The sequence below is a fragment of the Eptesicus fuscus genome, chromosome 7, assembly GCF_027574615.1.
Source record: "Eptesicus fuscus isolate TK198812 chromosome 7, DD_ASM_mEF_20220401, whole genome shotgun sequence".
Taxonomy (NCBI): domain Eukaryota; kingdom Metazoa; phylum Chordata; class Mammalia; order Chiroptera; family Vespertilionidae; genus Eptesicus; species Eptesicus fuscus.
Window position 1 is genome coordinate 53315346 of NC_072479.1, and position 17611 is coordinate 53332956.

At 42.6% G+C, this 17611-nt stretch overlaps 1 protein-coding gene and 2 non-coding genes across 3 annotated transcripts; all 3 read left to right on the top strand.

Moving 5' to 3' along the window:
* The first annotated feature begins 9418 nt into the window (after positions 1 to 9418).
* ATP5F1B (ATP synthase F1 subunit beta) lies at positions 9419 to 15912 on the top strand. The gene is made up of 10 exons (XM_008148658.3): positions 9419 to 9583; positions 10058 to 10240; positions 10482 to 10656; positions 11579 to 11700; positions 11949 to 12133; positions 12950 to 13108; positions 13228 to 13350; positions 14484 to 14696; positions 14860 to 15061; positions 15662 to 15912. Exons 1-10 carry the CDS (start codon positions 9457 to 9459, stop codon positions 15757 to 15759), a joined length of 1587 nt encoding a protein of 528 aa, XP_008146880.2. The 5' UTR covers positions 9419 to 9456; the 3' UTR covers positions 15760 to 15912.
* On the top strand, positions 10302 to 10376 carry LOC114234184 (small nucleolar RNA SNORD59). Its single transcript, XR_003620387.1, has one exon. It is a non-coding gene; the product is annotated as a small nucleolar RNA SNORD59 (small nucleolar RNA).
* LOC114234185 (small nucleolar RNA SNORD59) lies at positions 11786 to 11857 on the top strand. Its single transcript, XR_003620388.1, has one exon. It is a non-coding gene; the product is annotated as a small nucleolar RNA SNORD59 (small nucleolar RNA).
* Positions 15913 to 17611: the final 1699 nt, after the last annotated feature.

Here is a 17611-nt window from a genome sequence, read left to right on the forward strand (position 1 = left end):
GTTGGGGATCAAACCATTTTTTATTGGGCTTCAGGGAAGGATTGAAAGGCTAGGATGACAATGAGGTCCGACATCCTCAGCCAGCTGGGATCTCCCCAGTTTTTTATAATTGCCAAAAATTGAAAAATTTTTTGTGTGTCCTATATGGAAGTTAAAGAGTTTCATTAAGGATTCATTTGGCTTACTGCTAGTCACTAGCTATACAGCATTAAAGTATAGCTTGATGGGTTTCTGATTCCATCTTGTCTAAAGGTTCTTTAGTTTTAAAAGTCTGTGTTTGAATGATTTAAGTTTGTGCGATAACATTTTTTGTACATTTTGATATGCAGTGATAAAGGTGCTATATTCAACTTCCTAAGCTGTTAAGTTACCTCTAAGAAAGGGGGAAAGACGATTAGTTGCTACAGTAGCACAAAGATTTTATTTACCAACTTAGTTTTGGGGCTAGTTTTAATTTCTGTTTAGCAGGAATCCTTTTGACAAGAAACAAGTGATAATGAACTGACTTTATATGCCAAAATCAAAGCTGTTACCCATGGCTCACCCAGCATTGGACCAAGCTTGAGATCATAGGCAGGGATGGAGAGAGGAGGCAGGTACCTTGTCTACTGTAACTCCTAAATTATTTTAAACTGCCAGTCTTTGCTTTTTTTCCCTTTCCTTTTTTTTTTTTTTTTTTTTTTTATTTCAGAGAGGAAGGGGGAGAGAGAAACATCAATGGTGAGAGAGTCATCAATTGGCTGCCTCCTGCACACCCCATACTGGGGATTGAGCCTGCAACCTTGGGCGTATGTTCTGACCAGGAATCAAACTGACCTGGTCCATAGGTCAGCGTTCAAACACTGAACCACACCAGCTGGGCTTGCTTTGCTCTTAATACTTCTTAAGTCTTCCAAAGTGAAAACCAAATCGTGTCATTTACTTTTAAGTTACATTGTCAACCTGGATAACTTCATTGTTTATGTAAAGAACCTATCTAAAACTCTGGCCTAAATTTCTTGGCCTTAAATCAGTGACCTTTACTTGCATACTATATTTAGCAGCGCATCCCCTTGGCTGTATCATGATGATCCTAAAGTCAGGAGTGAGAACTATAAAGCTGCTTTCCCTGCAACTAGTAACTTTTATGAGGAGTATACCTGTCACTCAACTATTGTTCTTTTCTCACAGCTAATTAGCCTCTTAGCTCTGGTTCCTTCCCTATCTCTAGTGCTCTGCCTCATCTTGAACCCAGTGGTTCTCAAACTGCCAAAAACTGATAATGTGGATTCCTAGGTCTCAACACAGGCTTCTAGTTAGGTGCATGTGGGGCCCAGAAACTGGCAATTTAACTGATACTTGAGATCAGGGAAGTGTGGTCACCAGACTAGCAGCATCAGTCCTACCTACAAATTGGTTAGAAATGTAAATTCTGGGCCCCCAAACAGACCTTTCAATGAGAAACTTGAAAGGATAAAGTCCAGTAAACTATCAAGCCTTCTAGGTGATTCTGATTCAAAGTTTGACCATCTCTTTTAGATAACGCCATCTAGCTAGTGATTACCAGATGTAGGTAGTTCCTGGTACACTCATGGGGAAATAGTTCATTAAATCCTTTAAGAGTCCTAAAAAAAATTTTTTTTATTGCTTTTTAGAGGGAGTGTGAGAAAAATACCGATGTGAGAGCAAAACATTACTGCCTCCTGCATGCCACCTATAGGTGATCCAGTTGGCAACCTTTTGGTGGTGTTCAGGATGATGCCCAACCCTCTGAGCCACACCGGCCAGAGCTTTATTGATTTGAAAGAGAGAAATATCAATTTGTTCCACTTACCCATGCACCTGCAGTTGATTTTTTTTTTTTTTAATTGAGAGGGAGGAAGGGAGAGGGATAGAAACATCAATGAGAGAGGAACGTCATCGATTGGCTGCCTCCTGCATGGCCCCTACTGAGGATTTAGCTTGCAACTGAGGTACATGCCCTTGACCAGAATCGAACTTGGGACCTTTCAGTCCGCAGGCTGGCACTCTATCAGGACAACCCTCCAACCAACAGAGCTACCCAGCCAGGGCCTCATTAATCAAATTCTTACCTAATGATAGGGGGAAATCCTAAGCATGATACAGAAAATCTAGAAGGTACAAATAAAAGTTAACAAATCTAACATTGAAAATTACACAGGTTGTGCTGGTCGAGTAGCTCAGTTGGTTAGAGCATTTACCTGATGCTCCAAGGTTGTGGGTTGTGGGTTTAATCCCTGGTCAGGACACTAGAATCAACCAATGAATGCATAAATAACTGGAACAGCAAATCAATGTTTCCTTTCCTCTCTAAAAATTAATTTTTAAAAACTACATAGGTCAAAGATACCATTAGGTTAAAACATAAGTGATATACTAGAATAAAAGACATTTAACAAAGCATTTGAAGATCACAATCACTATGATGTAATAGGGGGAAAATGGGAATTCACTGAAGAAATAAAGGACCAATAAACATGAAAATTCCAGGGATTTGCAATTTAACTGATTTGAGTTCATTAAGTTGTGGAAATGCAAGTTGGTGTACGGGTCGACCAATGAATGAATTTCATTCATTTAACAATAGCCACATTTAAAAGTTTTGGCACGGATTCTAGGCACCTAGTAAATTAGCAAGATGGTTTTAGGAGGCCATTTGGCAGAATCTAAACGAACATAATTTTAAGCCAGCATTTTATTTCTAGGAATCTACATTAAGTAGTAGATGGCCAAAAATGTCAAACTCATGGCCATCGGGCCGCACACGAGTTTGACATGCTTGGTGTACACAATGACATGTGCAAGCTCTCTTTTTTCATTCAGTATTACATGTAATAGCCAAATTGACACAATCCAAATGACCATTAATGGAGTAAATTAAGTTACACATTCTTATGGCCTAATGTGTACTCATGATCGATAAAGTAAATGTATTGACACAAAAAGTTCTCCAAAACAATAATCAGAAGACTAAGTTTTCTGTAGTGTGCTTCCACTGAGGTTTTTACAAAGCAGGAATGTATACATTATATGTGTATGGGATGGATAGAAAGTGAATGGGACATATGTAAAATGTTTTTAAGTAGTTATTTCTAGGAAAGGGGGTGAAATTTTAGGGGTAGTGGTGAAGACTTATTTTAATCCTTTATACCTAGAGTATGTTTATGTATTGTGTAAAAAATACTTTGAGAATATTGGATTTCTGAGGAAGAACTTTTTAGAGTGACAAAAGTTGGGAATGACTGGGGAGTAGGATATTTAAGTGAAATGTGAAAGTAATTGGATTTGAAAAGATTAAAGAATTCTGAAGCTGAATGGATTATTTTCATGGAATTTGAAATCATCCAAGATGATTGTCAAGAAATGTAGTAAATCCCTGACTGGTTTGGCTCAGTGGATAGAGCATCAGCCTGCAGACTGAAGGGTCCCAGGTTTGATTCCGGTCAAGGGCATGTACCTTGGTTGTGAGCACATCCCCAGCGGGGGGTGTGCAGGAGCTGGCTGTTCGATGTTTCTAACTATCCCTCTCCCTTCCTCTCTGTAAAAAAATCAATAAAAATATATTTTAAAATAAATTTTAAAAAAAGAAATGTAGTAAAAAAAAAAAAAAGAAAGAAAGGTGGTAGAGCCCGGCTGGGGTGGTTCAGTGGTTGAGCATCAACCTATGAACCAGGAGGACACTTCGATTCCTGGTCAGGGCACATGCTCGGGTTTCGGGCTCGATTCCCAGTGGGGGGTGTGCAGGAGACAGCCAATTGATGATTCTCTCTCATCATTAATGTTTCTCCCCCTCTCTGAAATCAATAAAAATATATTTAAAAAATAAATATATACATATTTCAAAAAAGAAATGTTGCAGAAATAGAAGACATTCTACCAATTACCAGAATACTGGAAGAATATGGAGCGTGACCATAGTGGAATGACAATAAAGTAAAGAATTGGAAAATGCAATTTTTACCTTAAGATAAAATTGAAATGGTTTTCAGCCATAAATTATGGGGTCAGTCATTTGGAATTAACTTCAGGTAAGAAATGAGATTAGTTCTTTGTGGTTCCTATTGTCCCATGTAAAGTAACTTGTATTTCACATGAAATATTACCTGATACCTGGGAATCAAGAAATGTGAAGTAGAACTCCAGATGATATTATTTGTCCAGAAGGACTGTTGCCCATTGGTTGACCAGGAGTTCGGTCGCTGGTTCCATTCCCAGTCAGGACACATGTTTCTATCTCTCCCTCTCCCTCTCTCTTTGAAATAAATAAATACATTTTTTTAAAAAGTGAACCCATACCCTGGCTGGTTTGGCTCAGTAGATAGAGCGTTGACCTGCAAACTGAAGGGTCCCAGGTTCGATTCCGGTCAAGGGCACATGCCCGGGTTGTGGGCTCGATCTCCAGTGGGGGACTTGCAGGAGGCAGCCAATCCATGATTCTCTCTCATCATGGATGTTTCTCTTTCCCTCTTCCTTCCTTTCTGAAATCAATAAAATATATTTAAAAAAAAAAAAGTGAACCCATAAAAAACAAAAAGCTTATTAAGGCCCATCTCAACCCAAGCTAGTCAAGTTTATTTACTTTTATTTCACACAGTATTACTTATAAATTTAGGAGGTAATCTGATTTCAGAAGAGGACAAGAGATTGCTGAGGGCAAACATTGACAGCAAAGGAATTAGAAAAATAAAAAGTTCACAAACGAGCATAATGGAGTAATGGCTCTATACAGGGTATCCCAAAAAATACATACACACTTGGAATAATTATTGATTCCAATGGGTTAAAACTGAAAAGAAACAACAATTGAACTATCAGCTCTAAAGGGTATATACATTTGGGGGACAACCTATATATCTGCTTCAGTAACATTTAAGCATTTAGCTTTGCAATATGATACAAAGATTTAATAGCTCAAATGTCAAAGAAAAGGTTTAAATTACTTTATAATCTGCTAAGAGAACAGAAATGTGTGATAACTTAAAAAAGTGGTGTTTCAGCCCTGGCAGGTATTGCCATTCCATGTACCAAGGAGGCAGCCCATGGATGTTCTGCTCTCATGCCGTTGATGTTTCTCTCTCCCTCTCTCTTCCTTTCTAAAAGTACTTTTGCCCTGGCAATGTGGCTCAGCAATTGAGTGTCGACCCAGGAACCAAGAGGTCACAAGGTTCTATTCCTGGTCAGGACACATGCCCGGGTTTCAGGCTTAGTCCCCAGTAGGGGGCATGCAGGATGCAGCCAATTGATGATGTTTCTCTTTCATCAATATTTCTATCTCTCCCTTGCTCTCTAAAGTGATGATTTTAAAGTGATGAGTTTCAGTTACCTGCGAATTTATGTGAAAATCTTTACTTTGACACCTGGATTAAGGGAAGTGTCAGTTTAACTGTTTGGTGGTTAATAAAATGTTGACCAAGACCAAAGGATCTTACCACTAAGTCAATAGTAAGTAAAAATACTAGTTGAGCCCTGACCGTTTTGGCTCAGTGGATAGAGCATCGGCCTGTGGACTGAAGGGTCCCAGGTTCAATTCCAGTCAAAAGGCATTTCCCCAGTGGGGGGGGGGGGGGGGTACAGGAGGCAGCTGATCATTGTTTCTCTCTCATCGATGTTTCTAACTCTCTATCCCTCTCCCTTCCTCTCTGTAAAAAATCAATAAAAATTTTTTTAAAAAATACTAGCTGACACAAATAGCGCTGTGTGCCAGGCATTGTTCTAAATCAAGCATGTCAAACTCGGCAGCCCTCAGGCCACATGTGGTCCACAACGAATATTTTTGCGGCCCAGCCAATATAACAGTATAGCCCTAAACGGTTTGACTCAGTGGATAGAGCGTCCGCCTTCGGATTCAAGGGACCCAGGTTCAATTCTGGTCAAGGGCATGTACCTTGGTTGCAGGCACATCCCCAGTGGGGGGTGTGCAGGAGGCAGCTGATGGATGTTTCTAACTCTCTATCCCTCTCCCTTCCTCTCTGTGAAAAATCAATAAAATATATATTTTTTAAAAAGTGCATTTTATTTATTTATTTAATATATTTTATTGATTTTTTACAGAGAGGAAGAGAGAGGGATAGAGAGTTAGAAACATCGATGAGAGAGAAACATCGATCAGCTGCCTCTTGCACACCCCCTTCTGGGGATGTGCCCGCAACCAAGGTACATGCCCTTGACCGGAATCGAACCTGGGACCCTTGAGTCCGCAGGCCGACGCTCTATCCACTGAGCCAAACCGGTTTTGGCGAAAAGTGCATTTTAAAAAAATATAACCGTATGTAAGAAATGTTTAATAAAAATTTTGTAACTTAATTTTTACAATATCCTGTTATACATAATTATTAATAACGAACTACAACATTCGCTAATGACTGATTATTATAATAATGTTGCATTCATTTCCCTTACACACAGGCACACCATTTCTCCACTAATACTAGCAGCGAATATTTTAGTAGCCGATTGCCACATCATTAGTCTTGGACTGACTTTGGTGTGCGCAACAGGAAGTATTTTGCTTTCGGAGAACAAGAAAAATAGGTTTATTTGCGTTACACTTATTAATTTGTGCAGTTATTCAGCGTCTGGTAAGTTAATGTTCAAGAAAAAATATTAATTTTTATTAAAATGTTCTATTTATGTTAACAATCATTTATTTCAGCCCTTGGTATTCAGCATGTCTCTATCGAAATAAACCTACGTTTCTAGGAAAATTGAAGCTTTTTTTTGTGTGTGGCCCACATAAACTTAAGCCTTGTTTATTTGGTCCACGTTAGCCTTTGAGTTTGACATGCTTGTTCTAAATGTAATCTTTCATGTATTAATCTACTTAATTCTCAAAACAACCCTATGAGATTATTCCCATTTTATTATCTTTTATAGATGAGGAAAGTGATGTACAGAGATCTTATGTTATTGCGAGTACATTTATTAAAGCTGGGACAGTGAAACAAGGAAGGGCTTAGGATAGAGAAAGCAACAGGAGAGAGCCCAGGCGGAGCTGCTTTGGCTCACTGGAAAGTCAGAGACAAGGGGAACTTGGGGACAGGTTCGGAGGGTTAGCCTAGGAGGAGCTGCAGTTGCCCATTGCTCTGCTGGTTGCAAGTCTCTTGAGGACCCTTAGAGTTTAGGAGATACCCTCTTGAAAGGGAAGAAAGGGTAGGTGTGCTGCCTGGAGGGAAAGTGCCTGTACAGAGATTTTAAATAACTTGCCCAATGACATGGCTGCAGTGGCAGTACTCTTAAGGAATATCCTATCCTATCTACAGAAACTTTATTAGTCGAGGGAAGCAAGTGAAATAGATAGGTCCTTTTTTGTATGTATATATATATATGTTTAAACATAGTTTTATTGATTTCAGAGAGGAAGGGAGAGGGAGAGAAACATTAATGATGAGAGAGAATCATTGATTGGCTGCCTCCTCCACACCCCACACTGAAGATCAAGCCTGAAACCAGGCACATGCCCTGACCAGGAATCCAACCATGACCGCTTGGTTCATAGGTCAATACTCAACCATTGAGCCACACCAGCCGGGATATAGGTCCTTTTTAAAAACAAACACGTTTTTATTCATTTTTAGAAAGAGAGGAAGGGAGAGGGAGAGAGAAACATCTATGTGAAAGAGAAACATCAATTGGCCGCTTCCTGCAACCCCCTCTCCACCCCCATAAGAGCACAGATAATTTTATATCTGGTGTTAACTGATGCAGTCCATTGAAATTATCTTTGATCCACTTCACCATGGAATGAATTCCTGGTTGCCAAATTCAGTAGGTCCTTTTCAGTAACATTCTTTCCTTGATTTTTAACACCAATGTCCTTGGTCCTCTTATTCCTCTGTTTTTTTTTTTTTTTTTTAATTTTATTGATTTTCCACAGAGAGGAAGGAAGAGGGGTAGAGAGCTAGAAACATCGATGAGATAGAAACATCGACCAGCTGCCTCCTGCACACCCCCCACCGGGGATGTGCCCGCAACCAAGGTACATGCCCTAATCCGGAATCGAACCTGGGACCTTTCAGTCTGCAGACCGACGCTCTATCCACTGAGCCAAACCGGTTTCGGTCCTCTGCTGCTTCTTTGTGTGTTCATTTTTCTCTGCTTGCTTCATACAGGTTGCTGTTTTCCTTGGGTTCTATCCCGATTACTAGGCAAGATGACCATAATCACTTCAATTTTAACATTCTCTTCCTGTTTTCTCCTTTAAATCCGACAATAGCTATCCCTACACTGCCAAACAGAAAACTTTTTCACTATATGCAGAAAAATGAGAACTAATGTGGGCTGGTGGGAGAAAATTTGGGGAAGATAGCTCCATGCCGAACTACTCCATATGGTCATGTTTGTTCTAACAGATTAAAAGTCTCTCCCATTCTGCCCCCAAAAGGCTCTGAATAAAATCAATACTTCAGAAAAGATTGCCCTGTTTATTCTATGATTTTCCATACTCATGGAACACTTCCACACATCTACCTCTACCTAGCCTCCACTCTCATCCAAAGCCGAGACCTGGCTCCTGTTTCTCTTTTTATACTCATCTCTTTGCTACTCTCTCTTTTTCCCTTCCTCACCTGTATTTCCACAAAAGGAACATGCTACTTTATGCAAAGGTGTGCTTGTAATATTCCTCCTTTTTATTTACCTAAGGAATTTCCACTGTTTCCCAACGATCAGCCTCCTCCGCTCCGAGGCAATTCCCTACAACTCTAGGTGACCCAACTTTATCCCCTCCTTCTCCGTGCACCCACTGAGCCAGGACTCATCACACTTCACTGCATTGTTTGCTCCTCTGTCTTTCTTAAAAGGGAGCTCCTAGGGCTTATTTGTATCTCTTTAATGCCTAGCACACATCTGTTAAATGACTGCTGACATGAACTTACTTCATTGTACAGCTTTCTGTGCTATCTGTCGGGATTGCTAACCTGCTGAGCTGTCTGTAAGCTTCCAATCTCACTACTGCAAAAGGAAAGTCGTGTTTTGACTCTTAGGGAAGGCCATGACTTCGCCAAGGTCACCATCAGTGGTGCTGGACTAAGATACCACTTGCCGAACCCCCGCCCCTGCGACTGTCAACCAGCTCAAGGTCCTCTCGGAGGAGAGAGCCCAAGGACAGCCCTTCGGCCCCCACGTGCTTCCCGACAGGAACTCGGCCCCTTTCCTAAACGTAGTTCCGCCAAGTACTGTCTCTAACTGACGTCCCTGTCGTCCAATTAAGTTTTGAGGCTCTGAGGGTTGGCACCTAGCCTGACAATGCCCAGTAAAAAAAAAGGAATCCAGATTAGCACCAATGTTGACCAATGATTGAGAAGATGAAAGATTATTAACCTATAGGAGCAGCGCTGATGATGATGAGCAGCAAACTCATCCAATGGGGGTGCCGACTGTAGAGTAGGCCTCGCCCCAATTGCCGGGATGTTGGCGGCCCCCACTGCTGCAGCGTTCAGTCTCCACCCGGACTCCGCCATGTTGGGTCTTGTGGGTCGTGCGGCCGCGGCCTCGGCCTCCGGGGCCTTGCGGGGACTCAGCCCTTCAGCGCCGTTACCCCAAGCTCAGCTCTTACTGCGGGCCGCCCCGGCAGTGCTCCAGCCCGGTAAGTGCCTTTTTGTAGCAGCTGCGTTTGTTTCTGCAGCCCCGTGACCTTGAGCCGGCGGCGATTGTCGCTCGGGCCTAAGGTATCCGGTGCTAGAAGAACGCCATGGCCGCTCCCTGCCCTCTAACGGATGGAGAACAAGAACGGTTCATCCAGGGGAGCTTTCTTCGATCTAATTCCGTCTTATTTTGCAAAAAGGGAGGTGCAATGTGACGGAAAAGTGCGGTCAGGTGCAATGACCTTGGAATGGGGGCACTGAGCTCTCGAGTAATGGGGTTTTGCGTATGAAGGTAGAAAAGTGTGCAGGCGCTTTTTGGGTTCCTGCACGGCCCTCCCTCTGGACACGCCTTCCCTGCAAGCGGAAGGAGGTCGGGCTTGGGCTGAGCTCTCCAGTCCTTGTGGGTTAGGTCCGGGCTTCCAATGACCTTTTAACTGCCCTGACCCCGGCTCCTTCCAACCTTTTTTGTCTGTTAGCCAGAGACTATGCTGCCCAGACGTCTCCTTCGCCAAAGGCAGGCGTCGCCACTGGGCGCATCGTGGCCGTCATCGGTGCGGTGGTGGACGTCCAGTTCGATGAGGGACTGCCGCCCATCCTCAATGCCCTGGAAGTGCAAGGCAGGGACACCAGGCTGGTTTTGGAGGTGGCCCAGCATTTGGGTAAGTAGAATTGTCAGGAATATAGAGTTTGGCTCAGATATGCCCCCATCCAGGCTGTCTTCCTTCTATGATGATTTTATCAAAATGACTTTCGTTCTTCTGAGTTTGCTGAAGCCACCTTTAGGTACTGAGAAGGAGTCTTGGTTGACTTACGTCTTCCATGCCACCTACACTATATTGGGTACCATGCAGCCATCTTGGTTTTATGTATCACCCTGCAGCAGTGCCTTTTATCTGACAGGTGAGAGCACTGTAAGGACCATTGCCATGGATGGTACAGAAGGCTTGGTTAGAGGCCAGAAAGTCCTGGATTCCGGTGCACCAATCAGAATTCCCGTTGGTCCTGAGACCTTGGGCAGGATTATGAATGTCATTGGAGAACCTATTGATGAGAGAGGCCCCATCAAAACCAAACAGTAAGTATGCTCTTGCTGCATCTTATACACACAAAGGAACTGCTTTTTTTTGCAGTGTTATACATTAGGTGACGCCTTTTAGTATGGCAGAATTTTTCTGTGGAGAATACTTAAAATGCTGTCATATTTGATTATTAAAGCTACACAATGCAATTTCTTCTGAAGAAAAATAAGGATGCAGAAATTCTGATTGTAAAAAAAGCTGCTTAGGACCCAAGTTAATTATTTAAATGAGGTTTTTTAAAAAATATATTCTATTGATTTTTTACAGAGAGGAATAGAGAGTTAGAAACATCGATGAGAGAGAAACATCGATCAGCTGCCTCCTTCACACTCCCTACTGGGGATGTGCCTGCAACCAAGGTACATGCCTTGACCGGAATCGAACCTGGGACCCTTCAGTCCACAGGCCAACGCTCTATCCACTGAGCCAAACTGGTTAGGGCTAAATGAGTTTTAATGTCGATGGCTTATGTTGTGGGATTTCCAGAACTTGTATGATTGTTGGTATGTGAAGAAGTGCTATTAGGTTAGGATTCAGTAAAAGGAAAATCTTTTTTTGATTTCAGAGAAAGGAAAGGAGGGGGAGAGAGAGAGAGAAAAAACATTAATGATGAGAGAGAATCATCGAAGGGCTGCCTCCTGCATGCCCCACCCGGATCGAGCCTGCAACCCGGGCATTTGTCCTGACTGGGAATTGAACTGTGACCTCCTAGTTCATAGGTCGACGCTCAACGCTGGCCAGGCAAAGGAAAATTTTTATGACAGTTAAAGTTGGCAGGTAAAGGGATTATTGTTTCCCAAGATAATGAAATTCCCCTTGGTAAGAGGAAATGAGACTAAGTAAAGGGTTAAACTTGAGAATTGAGAGGAATCTTTCAACAAGATGAATAGACACTGGTCTTCTCTTCTGCCTTTGTAGATTTGCTGCTATTCATGCTGAGGCTCCTGAGTTCATTGAGATGAGTGTTGAGCAGGAAATTTTGGTTACTGGTATCAAGGTTGTGGATCTCCTGGCTCCCTATGCCAAGGGTGGCAAAATTGGTATGTTAGTGGTGGGTACATATTTTCCAAACAGTGTGGGAAGAAAAAAATCCTTCCATGTTATGAGTGGGTACTGAGGATCTATTCTTCGCTGATGAATAGCTTCTGACTTTCGTTCTTCTGAGTTTGCTGAAGCCAGATGCCATTTCTGAGAGGGAAAAAGATGGAAAGAACCCCCCTGTTTTTTTTCATTTGCTTCTTTAGGAACATAGACCTCTTAACTATTCTTTTTTCTCAACCTCTCCCAGGGCTCTTTGGTGGTGCAGGAGTTGGCAAGACTGTACTGATCATGGAGTTAATCAACAACGTTGCCAAAGCCCATGGTGGTTATTCTGTGTTTGCTGGTGTTGGTGAGAGAACCCGAGAGGGCAATGACTTATACCATGAAATGATTGAGTCTGGTGTTATCAACTTAAAAGATGCTACCTCCAAGGTGAGCACTGAACTGATTAATGTTCACATAGTAGGTGTGCTAGAAAATTACTGCAGTTGACTGCATTGCTAGCTGAAGCCATGTGTTTTTTTTTAAATACATTTTATTGATTTTTTACAGAGAGGAAGGGAGAGAGAGAGTTAGAAACATCAATGAGAGAGAAACATCAATCAGCTGCCTCTTGCACACCCCCTACTGGGGATGTGCCTGCAACCAAGGTACATGCCCTTGACCGAAATCGAACCTGGGACCCTTGAGTCCGCAGGCCGTCGCACTATCCACTGAGCCAAACCGGTTAGGGCTGGTTTTTGTTTTCATTTTAGTGTCCCAGGACCTTCAAAGGAAATTCCTGTCAGTGTTTTCCTCCCAATTTGTAATACTCTAGTACACATTTGATTACATTTCCAGACTTTTTATTGTAGATAGACCCATCGTTTGAAAGCTAATTTTGGGGAGAGTTTATTTCCTTCTACTACCTCAGTAATTTTCAGACTTACCTCAGTGATACAAGAAATTATCTTTTGTGTTTTGAACTGCAACTCTAAAAGGGAAACAAAATTTGTGAATAAAAACATTAACACCTTCTCAGAAGGAGAGTTTTTTTGGAGTTTAACTGATTTGGGGACCTTGGATATATGGCTTCCATACTCCTCTGTTGGATTTTCTTTTTGCTAGGGGAGAGTGCTAACACAGTCCCCCACTACCACTAATTATGCAGTCGAGTTTCCTACATTTGGATAAGTCTGCCTTTGGAGCCCGCATAAATGATCCCTGAGCTCCACATTCAAGTTTTCTGATTGTGTGTGATTACTGCAGGTAGCACTGGTGTACGGTCAAATGAACGAACCACCTGGTGCTCGTGCCCGGGTCGCTCTGACTGGACTGACGGTGGCTGAATACTTCAGAGACCAAGAAGGTCAGGATGTACTGCTGTTTATCGATAACATCTTCCGCTTCACCCAGGCTGGCTCAGAGGTAAGAGAGAAAGCTTAAGAAGACCTAGTTCATTTAGCCTTTCTGTGGAATGATGCAAATGAGGCTAAAGATACAGACATCTAAGACCTTTCATTCTTAGTCCTTTATTTTTTTTTAAGGTGTCTGCTTTATTGGGCAGAATCCCTTCTGCTGTAGGCTACCAGCCTACCCTGGCCACTGATATGGGTACCATGCAGGAAAGAATCACCACTACCAAGAAGGGATCTATCACTTCTGTACAGGTAAGAACAATTAAGTAAATGAAGGTCTAATTTGTATAAAGGCATGTACAGAGAGGCATCAAACTTAGTTACTTACATCTCAAGAGGCTTTTTTTTTTTTTAAATATATATTTTATTGATTTTTTACAGAGAGGAAGAGAGAGGGACAGAGAATTAGAAACATCAATGAGAGAGAAACATCGATCAGCTGCCTCTTGCACACCCCCTACTGGGGATGTGCCCGCAACCAATGCACATGCCCCTGACCGGAATCGAACCCGGGACCTTCCAGTCCACAGGCCAACGCTCTATCCACTGAGCCAAACCGGTCTCGGCTCAAGAGGCTTTTAACTGGGTTCATGTGCTCTCTGAAATTAAGGGTAAAATTTTGTATGTTTATGCTAAAACTGCTAAAAGGTTAAACATTCATCTGAAATAGTTGAATAAATGTAGATCACAAAGTAGTGGTTTCCAGCCTGAGGGGGAGTGGAACTACATGGAAATGGAGCAGTAAATGTGTATTGCATTAATTAAATGTGTATTACAAAATTCTAAATGTTTATATGTGGTGTTTATAGTAAAATTATATAAACCTGTCTTAAGTTGTGTGGTAACTTCCATGATTCATTTTTCTAGTGAATTGTGGTTCAAGGCTTTTTGGTTTTAATTCAGAAAGTGGGTATGACTATAACAGAATTAAAATGTAGGATGAAAAACAAAAGGAATGACCCAACCGGTATGCTCAGTAGTTGGACATCAACCCATGAACCAAGTGGTCGCTGGTGTGATTCCCGGACAGGGCACATGCCTGGGTTGCAGACTTCATCCCCAGTATGGGATGTGCAGGAGGCAGCATTCGATACTTCTCTCTCATTGATGTTTCTATATCTCGGTCCCTCTCCCTTCCTCTCTCTCAAAAATCAATAAAAAACATTTTTTTAAAGGAATGACAATAGAAATTCATTACGGCTTAGAGGGGCCAGATAATCTGTAAACTTAGCAGCTCTTAGTGGTGGTAAGAAGGTTGTTTTGAGGTGGACTTTTGAATGCTAAGATGGAGTAAGAATGAGGACAGGTTAGAAAAGGGGATGGCTTAAGTTGAATCAGTTAGCTTTGGCTTCTATTGTTCCTCATGGCTTTTTGACTCACTTTAGGCTATCTATGTGCCTGCTGATGACTTGACTGACCCTGCCCCTGCCACTACCTTTGCCCATTTGGATGCTACCACAGTGTTGTCCCGTGCTATTGCTGAACTGGGCATCTACCCAGCTGTGGATCCTCTAGACTCCACCTCTCGTATCATGGATCCCAACATTGTTGGCAATGAGCATTATGATGTTGCCCGTGGGGTGCAAAAGATCCTACAGGTAAGTATTATTGCAGGTGAGATTAGTGTCCATAAAATCATACAGAGTGAATTAGGGGACTGTACAAAGCTCAGTGTGAATGTAAGGTGATATTAACCCTTTGGTTTTTGTCCAAATTAAAGGAATGTGACTACTTATTCCGGGCTCTCTTGTTTTCTCATAGGACTACAAATCCCTCCAGGATATCATTGCCATTCTGGGTATGGATGAACTTTCTGAGGAAGACAAGCTGACTGTGTCCCGTGCACGGAAAATACAGCGTTTCTTGTCTCAGCCATTCCAGGTCGCTGAGGTCTTTACAGGTCACATGGGGAAGTTGGTACCCCTGAAGGAGACCATCAAAGGATTCCAGCAGATTTTGGCAGGTGAGACTTAAAGTATAAACCTGAACATAACAGGTATAGAAACTGAAATCTCTTGAATGCTTTGCTGTGTTATGTTCCGATTGCAGCAGCTATCAATGTATAAATATATAGTGCCTAATTACATAATTTTTAAAAGTAAAAAACAAGCTATTTCCCATTAATTTTCTTTGGAAATACTATATTCTGAGAGTGAGACATGTATTACTTTTCTTATCAGCCAACACTTGAGTGCATTCAGTGTTAGCTACTCTTCTAAGTGAATCATAAGATCCTTATGAGGAAGGCATTATCTTGTTTTACAAATTAGGGGACTTATAACAGGTTTAAAATAACCAGTCCCAATATTGCAGCCAATGTATAGAGCAAGAATTGAGCCCAGAATATGTGGCTCCAGATCATTTGTTCTTAATCCATATTGTATCATGTCTTGTAAATTGGATTTGTGAGGGAAGCTTGCTAAGAAAAGATTTCTAGATGAATTCATCACATTCTGACTGGTAGCCTCAAGTGGTGATGTATATGCACACTCACACTGCAGAAAGTTGATATCCCTCCACTTCTCACCAGTTGGGTGTTTTGTTTGTGTGTGTTTCTGTGCAGGTGAATATGACCATCTCCCAGAGCAGGCCTTCTATATGGTGGGGCCCATTGAAGAAGCTGTGGCAAAGGCTGATAAGCTGGCCGAGGAGCATTCTTAGAGGATCCCGACACTCTTCCTCCAAGCTGTCCCTCTCCTTGACCCTAATCCCAAAATTTCAGTTTTCTCTGTTAAGCCACATGAGAGCCTTGATTGAAGACATTGTGTTCTGTCTGAAGAGTAAGGTTTCCAATAAAATGTACATCGCTCCGAATCTGTTTTTCTTGGTCCTAACAACACAGCCAACACTGAAGTTTGTTTTTTTAAAGTTGAGCAGCTTTTTTACATTTTAGTTTTTTATTGATTTTTTACAGAGAGGAAGGGAAAGCCTTAAGTTAGAAACATCGATCAGCTGCCTCATGCACACCCCCTACTGGGGATGTGCCTGCAACGGAGGTACATGCCCTTGACCGGAATCGAACCTGGGACCTTTCAGTCTGCAGGCCGACACTATCCACTGAGCCAAACCGGTTAGGGCAACACTGAAGTTTTTAACAGTAATTTTAGAGTTGCCATATGAAACCTCACAAAGTAGGCTATATGTTTAAAATGGGTCCCACACACACACAAACCAGTCTTGGGTTGATGGACAACTGTGGGTCTTGTTAGAAGTGCACATTGGGAAAGGGGGCTGGGTTTAGAAACCAACTGCTGTTCTAAAAGGCAAGGGTTAATCAGATGAATTTAATTTTTAGGAAATGGTGATGCATGTTCCAAAGGGTTAATACTGATCTGTATAAAAATTGACCCAAAAGGGCTTCTACTATACCTAGCCCTTCATTTTTTCCCCCAGAAAGTGTTCTTCCTGATTTATATTTTGGGCAAGTTTTACTTGTATGTGATTGTTCGAGGCTATGCAGGATATAAAATGCCATGAGGCCTATCCATAGCTCTGCAAAGATCCCTTACTAAAGTTGGGGAATGTGTGTTATAGGAGAAGAGTTTTCAGAGTTCCTAGGCTTGGGCTTCTGAACTGGAATGGAATTAGATAATTTCCCACTAAAAGGTTCAGGGTTAGAAGGAGTACTCAACAGTACAGGCATTTCAGTTTGAAACAAGTGCCTATTTAGTGCAAGGTCGGATTTGGTGCCCCTGGTTTCCTGGCCCGGACCCATCTACTTCCCTCTGGCGGCAGGACTGGAGACTGCAAGAACTGATCTCACCATTTTGAAACTTGAAGGCCATTTGCTGAGATGTGGTTCTTAGCTAATGACTGTTTACAAACCAGAGCTTCAGTCCTGAGGAGGAGTCTACATCGATAAGCTCCACCCCTGAGGCTTTCAAGTTGGCCAGAGGGGCGGGGCAAACATCCCAATTGAGAGGCCCTTGGGGGCTGAAGGTTGGGGAGGGGCTTTGGGAGAGGCGCCAGGGGTGGGGTAGGGTCCTCTAAGTTTACTCCCATTTGTCTTATGACGTCCTTGGCACCACTCTCTTCTGTGTCATGTTTTGGACGGAAGGTGGAGCCCCTGAGCCACCTGTGCCCAGTAGTTTGTTTCCAGAAAAGCCTGGATCTGGGGAAATGCTGAGTTATGGAGGTGGGGGCACTAGGGCCTTCCTCTGGAGTGGGTAAGAAGCTGGTTCAGAGGCCCAGGGGTATGGGCAAGCCCTTTCTGCTTTGCTTTCCCATGTTACCCAGATGCAGACCTGGGAACTGTGATTCTAAAGGTCATTTGTATCCCTCCACCCCCGCCCCTCAGACGTTCACATTTCTCAGCATTCTTCAAGAACCTTCTCCCTCTTACTAGATGCAACTATTTCCGTCTCCCTTGACCACTCTCTTTTCCTACCAAGGCCCTGGCGAGTCAACACAGATCTAACCTCCCTCCATATTTCTCCTGGTTCTGCCCTGTCCTCGCCGCCTCCTCCCTCTCCACCCAGAGAAAGCCCCGCCCTTCCCTCCTCCCTCTCCACCC

Bases quoted from the DNA above. Each gene is read 5' to 3' on its own strand.
- ATP5F1B (XM_008148658.3), top strand. From the start codon at position 9,457: ATGTTGGGTCTTGTGGGTCGTGCGGCCGCGGCCTCGGCCTCCGGGGCC. The intron at 10,657-11,578 runs GTAAGTATGCTC...CTGCCTTTGTAG, and splicing joins GGCCCCATCAAAACCAAACA to ATTTGCTGCTATTCATGCTG. The intron at 13,109-13,227 runs GTAAGAGAGAAA...TTTTTTTTTAAG, and splicing joins TCACCCAGGCTGGCTCAGAG to GTGTCTGCTTTATTGGGCAG.